Raw genomic sequence first — 12514 nt, 5'->3', positions numbered from 1 at the left:
CCTGCCTCAGCATCTCCCGTTCTGCTCCATTTCTCCCCGTCCCTCCTGCGTCCGCATCGCATCACCAGCGCCTCTCGCTTTCCTCTGCCCGCCTCCCTCCCGCTGCGTCCCCGAGGCGCGGGCGACGGCGACGACGCGAGCCCCGCCGCCGCCTAGGTATCTCCCACCCCTGCCCTTCTTTCCCCTCCCCCCTGACCTCGTGTCGCGCGCCGCCTCGCGGCCTCGCGGCCGCCGCCGCCGTCGTATTTTTACCGGCGATTTCGTTTTCGTTCTCGTCCTTTTCGTTGCACCCGGCACCCCAGCGAGGTTCGCGCGGAAATTTCTCGCTGTTGCCCCGGCGATTGCTCCGGTGCTCGCTTTGCGATATTTAATTGTGGTTCCCTCTCGCGGGGTGGGTGATGCTGCTGGTATTTAAGTTCGTGGTGGGCAGCACGTTGATCCTTCCCACTTCCCAGCTCCGGCGCAGTGACCCGGAGAGGTGCAAGGTGGAACTGGAAGGTTGGTATGGCGTTCTAGCTCTACTGTCTTTGTAGTGAGCCCAACCTTCGTTCGTCGGCGGTGCTTCATTCCGGTTCCTGAATTCTTTTGCACCCTGGAGTTGCGAGACGCGTTCAGTTTTTTTTCTAGCTCAACCCGTGTTCCTGCCGTTCATGAAGCGCGCGCTCGGGATCGGACAATTTTTGGTGGAGATGCCTTGAGCTCCGTTTTGCCGCGACGCTGTTCTTATATCTAGGGACCGTACTGGATCAGATCTTGGGTGGTGTCTGGGCATAGGTGACTAGGTGAGACCGTAAGAGGAGAGGAGCCTGCATCGAGCTCGAGCTTCTGCCTGGTTTTGTGGTTTCATATAAGCACTTAATAGATATGATCAATCGTTATGTGAAATCATATTTTGTCACAGCCTTGAAGCAGAGTCTGCCGCTGAATTGTAAATTTCCATCTAGTGTTTAATAAAATGTACTGAGAAGAAGGTACAGAATAAATATCCCTTACAATGTTTGTGCTTGATAAAAACAATACTAATGACTTAGAAAGTAAGAGCTGTGAAAAGTATATTTGCAAGAAGGTATATTTGGCTTCAGTTTGGGACAGAATTCACACACTGATATAGTCCTCTTTGTTGCCTTTCAAGGGCTGATTTTTTTCTTACAAGTTGTATGGCATAAGGCTGTTTCCTTTGACTGTTTTCCTTTCCCGTGAATCTTCTGACCCCCTCTTTCATAGTTTAAAGTTTTTAGAATATTCTTTCATCATTGTGGCTTTTGCTCATGAAAGGCCTGCGAGGGTATTTTGTAGACACTATTTAGAATTTATCTTGATAGTTTTCTCAGGATAATTGGAACCAGATTCCATTTTGCTTGTTGAGATTGAGGGGAATCTAGAATATTCTAGCCGTACATTAGTATGGTCCTTGTCCAAAAAAAAATTTAACGCAGATATATGCTGGTCCTTTCCTTTTGTTCTGATCAAGATCAAGACATGCTAATATTCTTGTTCCTGATATAAAGTTGCAGACTGAGACATGCATGATGAGATTTTGGCTTCTGGATTCGTTTTTTGCAGGCACAGTTGCTGAGCATTTGGGCAGTCAGCTATAAACATTTCTGGCCTACTGCTATTTGATTCTCACTGGTAAGGACGATAAGCTTCAAATTGTGCCACTGAATATTTTTTATAGCAAAACTTGGTCCAGTCCTGAGTATATTCTGTGCAATTGTACAGTGACTGTAGGTTATGTTATGTCTAAGAGAGTCGGAGTTAATTTGTAGATACTGTTTCAAAAAAGTCTGGACAAAAGTTGGGAGCAGAGATGGAGTTGGGCATTTTTAAGTTTTAATCCATTGTCACTTGATGATAAAGACATCAATTCCCTACCTTATATAGAGGTACTATGTGAAAACCCCCAAGAAGACAATACAATGCTAGATTGGAATACAGCAGAATGAAATGACTAGAAATGGAACTAATCATTCCTAACCCATCTTGTCTGTACCGTAGACACTGTTTCTCTTCCTGTGTAATTGCTGCTGCCTCACACTGCCTTGAACTCCTGCGGTTGAGATATACTTAAGTGAAGAGTGTTGTTGAAGCCTTAGAGGAGATATTAGTTTACATATGAGGGCATTTGCTGGATGATTTGAATGAAAATGGTCCTTCTATCATGCCTCATAGACATAGAGTGCTACACAACTCGAAACTAAGTAAACAACTTACTACTCAGAATGAGCTAGCCTGTTTCACTTTCTGTCTTATTGTTTGTTTCTGTAATGCTATTTTGTTAGCCAAGCCACTATTGTGTCATTCACTTATGTGATATGTTACCAGACACTGGTGTCTTCATCCTCTCCGGGCACGATTAGAATTTCTCAATCTTGTTAATGTTGGCTATGTAGTATGACTTCCATCCTGGCTTTTTATTGCTGAATTCTGGTTGAGCAGTAAATGTAAGATTGTGTTTTCATATGTCAGACTTTCTCCCATTTAAATGTTAATCATGTCAATGGCATACATGAAGAGTCAGCAGTCATCATGGATATGGACCAAATGCAATAAAAAACTATGATTGTTGTGTATTTTTTACAGTCTTTATATATTATTTTTCTGTCTTCATAATTATTTTAACTCGAGCACTTATCTCACCTGTGTTCTGTTCACTGCTTGCAGAACTTTGGTCACTTGGTTGGATGAAAGTGTTTTATTCACGGGTCTAAATTGTCACCTCTTCGTGATTAAGTAGCGTCATTTCACATACAGCACTGGGAAATGGATCGTAGAGATACTTCAGGGTTTGTTAGTGGAGGATGCGAAGATGTTGAGGCCTGCTAATTACTCTAGGTTTTCTAACTTTGTAGCTTTGTTGACAATTATTTAACCTGGAAGTGAGGCCAGCTGGTACTTTCTCATAAGTTTGGTGGACTCTAGGAGCAATGGAACCCAGGCATGGGCATTCAACATTCACCATAAGTTTCTCAAATCCAAATGGCTTTGTTAATCAGCGTAGTGCAGTTCCAGCATCCAGTCATCCAGCACCTGGTTCTAGCCAACCTGATGTGCTTGCTCCGAGAGGTTACAAGAGAAAGTTGACTGAATTGGCTCTAGGTCCGGGCGACTCATCAAGCTCAGAAAGCAGCAGGCAGAGCATGGGTACTGGCTGCACTGTTTCTTCTGCCAGGGCAAGTGACGATGGCTCGTGTATGGACTATGACATAAATTTTCAGTTATCTCTTGGCAATGAGAGTACTTCTAAGCTGCATAAACAGGCTTGTGATTCTAGGAGGGCTTTTGAGAAGCCTGGTTTGGATCTTAAGTTATCTTTGGCACCATCTCAATCTGGGGTAACTGATACAGACCAGATTAGAACTACTGCATTTCAGGACACATTTGTACATCCACATATTATGGCTTTAGTGCCAACAGTTGATGAAGGATCTACATCTGCTCGACGTCCATATGGAGGCATGGTGCTTTCTTTTCTTAACCAGGCTGAACAAATGACAGGGTTTTCTCTGAGCCAAGCATTTCCAGTGAGCTCTAATCAGATTCAAGCTCCAGCTCCTCCAACACCAACAGTGGTCCAACAGCCGAAAAGTTCAGCAGCCTGTTCTTCCGGGTTTGTCCATTCGCAGCAGCGCAGCAGCAGCAGCACAAAGGTTTGTTCATACACAGGATGTGTAAAAGGAGCCAGAGGTTCATCAGGGCGATGCATTGCCCACGGTGGGGGTAGAAGGTGCCAAAAGAAAGGCTGCAACAAAGGAGCAGAGGGCAAGACTATTTTTTGTAAAGCTCATGGAGGGGGGAGGCGTTGTAGCTATCTTGGATGCACCAAGAGCGCTGAAGGTCGTACTGATTACTGCATAGCCCATGGAGGTGGCCGGCGTTGCAGTCATGAAGGATGCAAAAGAGCAGCACGAGGGAAATCTGGCTGCTGTATCAAGCATGGTGGCGGGAAGAGATGCCAAAAGCCAAACTGCACAAAGAGTGCTGAAGGGCGGTCAGGCATGTGCATCGCTCACGGAGGTGGTCGCCGCTGTCAGCATACTGGTTGTGGTAAGGGAGCTCAGGGCAGCACTAATTTCTGCAAAGCTCACGGTGGTGGAAAGAGATGCACACACCCCGATTGTCCCAAGGGAGCAGAGGGTAGCACACCATTCTGCAAGGGCCATGGAGGTGGCAAACGCTGTTCAGCTGAAGGTTGCACGAAGAGTGTGCATGGCGGGACCCAATTCTGTGTCGCGCATGGAGGAGGCAAGCGATGCGTGGTAGTAGGGTGCAAGAAGAGTGCAAGAGGCCGCACCGACCGATGTGTTGGTCACGGTGGGGGTAAGCGATGCCAGTCCACCGGCTGTGGGAAGAGTGCGCAGGGAAGCACTGATTTCTGCAAGGCGCACGGTGGAGGCCGGCGTTGCTTGTGGGGGCATCCGGGTTCGGACCTCGGATCTGGTGGCACTCCTTGTGACCGCCTTGGAAGAGGCAAAAAGGGCCTGTGCGATCTTCACAACCCGCTGGTGAACGACAACAGCGTCCATGGGGGTGTCTCATTTGGTGCTTTCAGTATCGTCAGCGATGCCCTTTCTCACGGAGCTAGCCCTCCAAGCACTGGAACAAGCATGCACAGCTTCTTCATGCACCCAGCAGAGGCTCCACGCCATGCACTAGCCTCAGCCCATGAGAGCCGCGTGCATGGTGGTACCATGCTTGGTGGTGTGAGCCTAGGGAAGAAACCCACCAACAACGCTGATGCTAGCACCTCCACAACTGGCAACTGGAAATCTTCAGGTGACATGGAAAAGCCTAGCAGCTCTTCACGGCGCAGCTGGCTGTAATGCCAGAGTTTGCTGCCAGCCCTCCCATCCTTGCTTGCTCCGTCATTTCATCTGGAAAGCATCTCCCTTGTCCTCTGGTGTCAATTCGATGTATGGTGTGATTATGTGAACTGTCTGTGTGATAATTGCTCAGGACTGCTTTGCTGATCGTGTGTGCTTTGTAAAGTGGTGTGGTCGTGTGTGCTCAGGAATAGTCGTGCTGTATGAATTGTGCAAAGGAACCCCTCATCATGATATAAATAAAGGAGGGAGGTTGCGTTATGCAAGTGTGAATTATATGTACTCCTTTCTAGAACCGTTGTGCTTTCTTGTGAGTGGTTCCCCTGTTGATTCATCTTTGGGAAGTAGTGTGTGAATTATCTATGATAACCATATTCTGTTCTGTGTCTGAACTAAGAAACTTTCGATGACACTTCCTACGGTTTTCCGCCATATTCTTTGTGCATTACGATTTTGCATGTTTGTTCCTGTAAGAGTACGTTTGGATCGTGCTAGTCAGACAACAGTTGGTTTAGGGGCTCAATCAAGAGCGTTTCCTGTTTATTTGGAGGCGGTATGTTTGAAACACCTTAACATGCTAATCATGTTCTCCCAAAAAAAACAAAAGAAAAAGGAAAAAAACATGCCAATCATTTTACAAGAAGATGAACCAACAATTGTGACAGATTTGAATTTTCAGAACCAAGCCTCTCTGCTTCACTGCTTGCATGCAAAGCTTTGTCTCAGCCTATCGATCAAGATGGGCAGCATGTTGGCTCAATTGCAGAAACCTGAATGAATCATTCTCTCTGAAACCAGTGATAGGATGGTTGACGCGCGTTTTCCAATCGTCTCGCTCTGACCAAAGGATGCCTGCAAATACGTACTCCTAATTGGCCGGGCAATCCCTGCGCTGCTGCTGAACATACCTGATCCTTGTGGTAGTAGGACACCAAACTGCAAGGCGAGCACGCCTCTTGAGTCTTGATCACGCCGTTCGGCTGCTCGGCTGCTGCTCTGTGAGTGCAGAACCAGCCAAGAGCAGCCGGCCGAGCACCAGCCGAACACTGCGGATATGATTCGTGAACGCGACCGCAGTGACAACTGACACGTCATCTGCGCAGCATGCTTCCGCTGACTCTGCTCGCCACGTCCACACCAACAGCTAGGATCCCACCGCTATCAATCAGACTATCAGAGGCCCTGCCGTCCAGAAGCACATAAACAGTCTGAACCTGAATGATTCTTGGGATAAAAATGACAGGCAAATAAGCCATACTAGCCACTGAAACTGGAGGGGATCCTTTCAATCATCAGTGAATCTGTGAATGCAAAGATATCCAGGCAAACATTTCGGTATCTCCAAATCGCCAAAGAAGAAAAAGAAATTATCTCCAAATTAATGGGCGATGAACTTACATTTGGAAAGAAGTTGGAAAATACTAATGAAGATGACCTGCTTACTATACGTTTAGGATCATAAGCAGCAGGTCTCATGGGTTTTCTCGACACAGATTTGGTGATTTCTCTAGAAACCACGAACTGCTAGCCTAAGCCGATGTTGCAAGAACATTCTGGATGTTCTCTGGAACACGAGGCCCCTGTTGTGCCCTCATGTTTTGCAGCAAGCAACGACCGAACGCGATTTGTGAACACGTGAAGCCCAGGTGACCAAACAACTGAACGTCATTTGTGTGAGAACCGTCCAATTTGATACTATTTTAAACGAACCGTCGGTTATTATCATCCAGATGAGAGTTAACACGTGCTTGCCAGAGCGCGTGCCACGTGTTATCCCACATCTAGTGACACGAATAACCGACACGTCATTCATCCAAAATAATATTAAATCCGGTAGTCCCAGTATGTGCTCCAACATACGCCCAGGAATCAGCATATGCACATACCGTTTACAATCGAATACATTGCTAAATAAACCACAAAGAGTAGTCTTATACAATCAGAGTTCACAGCGTAACATTACAAGTTCAAAATAGGTGGGTTTCCAGCTTCACCTTACAAGCCTTGGGCTCACGCGAGTCATATTAAACAGAGACTTAGAGCTTATTGAAAATACATGCTCTCACGAAGCTCGGTTACGATAAAGACTTACTAAAGTAATGACGCCTTGCTCAAGGACATCATTACAACCACCACGACCTATTCTTCCCCCGCGTTTGGATCAGCGGGGTAGAAATGGCCGAACACCACTTCGGGCTCACCTGCAACTAGGTTTAGAAAGCAACCTGAGTACAAAAGGTACTCGCAAGACTTACGCGATTACATATACAAGGATCATGCAATGACTCAAGTAAAAGCTTTAAGGTTAAGTAATTATTGCATAAGCACTAGCTCTCTACACTATCACCTATCAAATTAATTAATCTTGCCCAACCCAACACTTTTAGTTGGTTAAGAGAGTAACATAATCTATAACTGATCATAGCTGTAACATGAAACATTCTCAGCATAAACGATATTCTATGAGGAGTTCATGGGTTAAAGAGCGTGCTCATAACCGAGAGCGCGACAATTCGAATTGATTACAACCTTGCAAGGGTGTACTACTTTACCCACACGGCGCGAGGACCATGCGACTCACCCAACCGATCACGCCGGGCAAGGGGGTACTCACGTCAACCGTTCCCAACAAGGCTCAACCGTTGAGGGTACGCCCAGCTTGCACGTGGAGACTTAGTTCCACCGAGGACATCTCTAAATTTTCCTACACATAGTTCCACTCGGGGACCTGCTAAGCCTCCCTGCATAGCCCGTTGGCCACGCATCTGGGACCGGGCCTCAATGACCAAGTCAAAGAAGGTAATTGGCTTATCCGTTCCATTATATTGGATATGTGGTAGCACGGAAAGGTGCTCAAAACCAACGTCATCCACTCGGTCCTTAATCGATCCAAGCGGACTATGCCCATGTGACTTCATTCTCTAGGCCCTACCATTCCGCTCGAATCTCGATACTACCAACTTCTACTTGCCCCAGCTCAAGTGCGATCAAGGATAAACAGGTAAGTGTGATACTCCAAACCATTCCTTTCTAGCAAGCAATATAAGTATTCTAAGCAGGGCTAAACATCTAGTCAGATTAAGTAATTAACTATCTAACTAGTGCCAAGAATAGGGATAACAAATCAAGGATGGATTATGCATGAAGATAGGTATCAAAATGCAATACATACATACTACATTTATAGCCCAGCAATACCCAGTGGAATAGCTAAACTAAATTAGATTAGAAAGGTGCAAGGAATATGTTTAGCTGCTTGCCTTGGTTAGCTTCCGACTCGACCACGAACGGTATTCCGGGTTCAGGCTCCACGGACTCGGCGGGTTCCACGGGTTCGTTCTCCGACGGTCCGGTCACTAAAATGCATGAATGTGATGCAAGAATTAAAGAATGAACTAAATAGCAAAAATAAATCATGAAATAATTTGAGCATGCAGAGCACATAACAAAGAACTCAAGAAAATTGGTTTTGCAGCAAAAGCATTTTCCTATAAATAACCATAAATAGATCAATTTTCAGCTACTCTAAGCAAGACAAAACAGAAAAGGCATGCAAACTTAACTAAACAAATCCAAGAAAAATATCATAGAAACTAGGTAGAAACACAAGGCTAACAAAACTGGTTTTACTAATTTCTCACTTTCCAGCGAAAAGTTCTATATTAAACCATATTTTGGACAGCAAGCACGAAATTGAAATGAAACCCTAACCAACAGCAAGGAATCAAGTGAACAAGCTGCACCACTGAAAACTACACCTCACAAGGAGTCTAAAAAATTTTTGGTTTGGCATTTTTCTAGCAGTACAAAAATAAATAAGCAATAAACTCACTTTTGCAAGATAAAACTATAGATAAATCTACAATAAAGTAACATGCAAAACAATATTTTTCTTGAGTATATCTCAGCTAGAGGAATCCAACAAAACAATTTTCACAATTTTTGGAGCTATACATGATTTTCTATGGATTTTGCAAGATTGCAGAAAAACTAAACCTAATAAAACCCTAGCTAAATCGCTAGGTGCACCCCCAGCCGGCCAGCCCGCGCCGACAGGCGGGGCCCACGGGCCAGCTGCCCACCAGGCCGGGTCAAGGCAAGGCCTACGGCCTTGACCCACCCGGGAACGCGGCCACGGCACGAGCGCGGTGCGACGCGCGCGCGCACGCGCGGCGCCGGCGGCGGCGGCGCGAGGCGGGACGGCGAAGCAGGGCCAGAAGGGGCCGGGGAAGGCGCGCACGACGCGGAGGGGATGGAGGCGAGCCTCACCGGCGACAGCGTGGATGGGGAGCGGCGGTGAGGAGGTGGCGCAACGAGCAGGGGCGGCGGCGGACGGAGGCGGTCGCCGACGGCGCTGCAGGAAGGGAGAGAGAGCCGGGTGAGGGGCGAAATCAAAGGATGACGACGCGAGGGAGCTCCCAACGCGAAGAATTGAGCCGCGGCTCACTGGAGCGGCCGAATCACGGCGGCGGGCGGCGACGGGAGCTCGGGCCGGCGGCGATGGAGGGGGCTAGGGTTTGAGGCGGGGAACGGGAACGGCCGCGACGCGGATAAGGAGAAGGGCGAGGGAAGAGGGAAGAGGCAGCACGGGACTCGACGATTGCCGGCACGTGGCGCGGCTCACGAGGATGGCCGGCGGCGGCGACGCGTGCCGTGGCGCGCGGGAGAAAACAGAGAGGAGGTAGAGGGAGAGGCTGACAGGTGGGCCCGGTGTGATTTTTCTTTTCTTTTCCTTTTTTTTCCTGGGTTGTGACAATCTCCCCCCCCCCCCCCCCCTTAAGAAAATCTCGTCCCGAGATTTAGGTAGACGAGAGGGGAAGGATAAAACTCGGACTAGGTTGAGGCCATATTCACCTAGACAAGATAAACATCTAAGAGATGATGCACAAAGGCAGGGATGATGTGGTGTGAGACATTCCTAGGGTTTTCTTGATGGTGACTGTGTACACATATAACAGTATCTAGGAAACTGAACTTCATCAAGAAAGTGGGGGTGATTGAGAGGAAACTTACTCATCGGAAAAGAATTCCGGATATTCTTGACGTAAACGATCCTCACGCTCCCAAGTGGCTTCATCTTCGGAGTGATTGCTCCATTGAACCTTCACAAATTTCACCAAGTTACGCTTCACCTTTCTTTCATCTCGATCAAGAATGGCTATTGGGTGTTCTTCGTAGGTAAGGCCCGGTTGAAGATCAAGTGACCCAAGGTCGACGACGTCAGCTGGAACACGATGGCACTGTTTCAACTGAGAGACATGAAAAACATTGTGTACTGCGGAGAGTGATTGAGGAAGTTCCAATTGATAAGCCACTGCTCCAACTTTCTTGATAATCCGGAAAGGTCCGACATAGCGTAGCGCTAACTTTCCTCTAACTTGGAAACGGCGAGTGCCCTTAAATGGAGAGACCTTGAGATAGACATAATCACCAATTTTGAGATGGAGTTCTCGGCGACGACGATCAACATAAGTCTTTTGACGAGATTGAGCAATACGAAGATTCTCACGAATAATCCTGACTTGATCCTCGGCATCTTTCACCAAATCCGGACCATAGAAAGGCCTTTCTCCAGATTCGGACCAATTGATCGGAGTTCTGCACCGTCTTCCATAGAGAGCTTCGAAAGGAGACATCTTGATACTTGCTTGATAAATATTGTTGTAAGAAAACTCTGCGAATGGCAAGCATGTAACCCATTTCTTCTCATATATAAGAGCACAGGCTCGCAGCATGTCTTCTAAGACTTGATTAACTCTCTCGGCTTGACCGTCGGTTTGAGGATGATAAGCAGTACTGTAGGTGAGATCGGTTCCCATGGCTTCATGCAGACTTCTCCAAAAGTGAGCAACAAATTGAGGGCCGCGATCCGAGACAATTTTCTTAGGAACACCATGAAGACAGACAATGCGAGTGAGATACAACTCCGCATATTGCTTGACGAGATAAGTAGTCTTTACTGGAAGAAAATGAGCCGACTTTGTCAATCGATCCACAATTACCCATATAGAATCATATCCTTGAGAAGACCTGGGTAACCCAGTGATGAAATCCATTCCAATTTCTTCCCACTTCCATGATGGGATAGGCAAGGGCTGAAGAGTACCAGCTGGTTTAAGATGCTCGGCTTTAACCCTTTGGCAAACATCGCACTCAGAGACGTACCGAGCAATTTCTCGCTTCATGCGAGTCCACCAAAATCTTTGCTTGAGATCTTGATACATTTTGGTACTGCCCGAATGAATGGAGAATTGAGAACTATGGGCTTCATCCAGGATAATTCGCCTGAGGTTATGATCCTTAGGTACCACAATACGCTTCCCAAAGAAAAGAACCCCTTGATCATCCGTAGAGAAACACCGAGCTTTGCCCTCATTCATTAATTCCCGAATTCGAGCCATACCCTTATTCTTCTTTTGGATTTTCTTAATTTGATCATAAAGATCAGATCTGACTGTAAGAGTAGCAAGATAGCCTTCTTTGACCATAGAAATTCCAAGTTTCCGAAGATCATCACAGAGAGTATGCACAGGAGGAGCTATGGTCAAGCAGTTGCATTGAACCTTTCGACTTAGTGCATCAGCGACGACATTCGTCTTACCAGGGTGATAGTGCACCTCAATGTCATAATCCTTGATCAGTTCAAGCCATCGACGTTGCCTCATGTTTAGATCAGATTGAGTGAAAATATACTTGAGGCTCTTGTGGTCAGTATAGATGTTGCAATGATTACCGAGCAGATAATGACGTCATATCTTTAGAGCATGAACAACAGCCGCAAGCTCTAAATCATGGGTAGGATAATTTTCTTCATGTCGCTTGAGTTGACGAGAAGCATAGGCCACCACTCGGCCTTCTTGCATAAGAACACAGCCAAGACCGATGCGAGAAGCATCGCAATAAACATCAAAACTCTTGGAAATATCTGGCTGAGCAAGAACTGGAGCAGTAGTGAGACGATCCTTAAAGGTTTGAAAGGCTTCTTCACAGGCTGGGGACCACATTTGATAACTCCGTCATGCTTACCCAACCAATTCATCCCAAGAATCACATCTAAACCCATTCGATCTAGAACAAGAAGATTAGCTTGGAAAATAGCTCCCTCAATGAGAATTGGAACTCTGTCCAAAAAGTTTCTAGAAATGATCTCTCCACCCGGTGATTCTATACGGTACGGCACTGGTAGGTTTTGCATTTCTAGCTTACTATGCAGTATAAACTTCTTACTAATGAATGAAAAAGTTGCCCCAGAATCAAAAAGAACCATAGCAGGGTGAGATTTGATTAGGAGCGTACCCATGAGGACTTCAGCGTTCTCCGGAATTTCTTCGGCGGTGGTGTAGTTGAGACGGCCACGTTTAGGAGCTTGTTGTGGCTTAGCTTCTTGACGCTGTGCTTGAGGCAGAGGAGTATTGGGCCTAGGTGCATTGAAGGCACCACCACGCCTCGGAGAGGGGCAGTCCCTAGAGATGTGGCCTAAGCCACCACAATTGAAGCACGGACCCTTTGCGGTCACACCTGGGTTGTTCCAATAAGCACTGACCGGCCTAGGAGCTTGTCCTTGAGGAGGTTGAGGGTGACGCACAATCCACATAGGACGTGGAGCTTGAGCACCCGGCGCCCGAGGTGGAAAAGGAAAAGGCCCCAGACGTGGACGTGAGGAGCTACCGCCCGCAAAGGTAGGAGCAGGG

The 12514-nt window shown here is 46.9% G+C and overlaps 1 protein-coding gene across 1 annotated transcript; it reads left to right on the top strand.

The window, feature by feature from the left end:
* LOC120655302 (hornerin-like) lies at nucleotides 1–5118 on the top strand. The gene is made up of 3 exons (XM_039933054.1): nucleotides 1–156; nucleotides 1564–1632; nucleotides 2665–5118. The coding sequence occupies exon 3, from the start codon at nucleotides 2928–2930 to the stop codon at nucleotides 4821–4823; it is 1896 nt and encodes a 631-aa protein (XP_039788988.1). The 5' UTR covers nucleotides 1–156; nucleotides 1564–1632; nucleotides 2665–2927; the 3' UTR covers nucleotides 4824–5118.
* The last annotated feature ends 7396 nt before the right edge of the window (nucleotides 5119–12514 follow it).

The sequence above is a fragment of the Panicum virgatum genome, chromosome 1N (assembly GCF_016808335.1).
Source record: "Panicum virgatum strain AP13 chromosome 1N, P.virgatum_v5, whole genome shotgun sequence".
In the NCBI taxonomy this organism is placed as follows: Eukaryota; Viridiplantae; Streptophyta; class Magnoliopsida; order Poales; family Poaceae; genus Panicum; species Panicum virgatum.
This window is presented reverse-complemented; position numbering and strand designations above follow the sequence as displayed.

What these genes read in the sequence shown, in the direction of transcription:
- LOC120655302 (XM_039933054.1), top strand. Translation starts at nt 2,928, where the DNA reads ATGGAACCCAGGCATGGGCATTCAACATTCACCATAAGTTTCTCAAAT.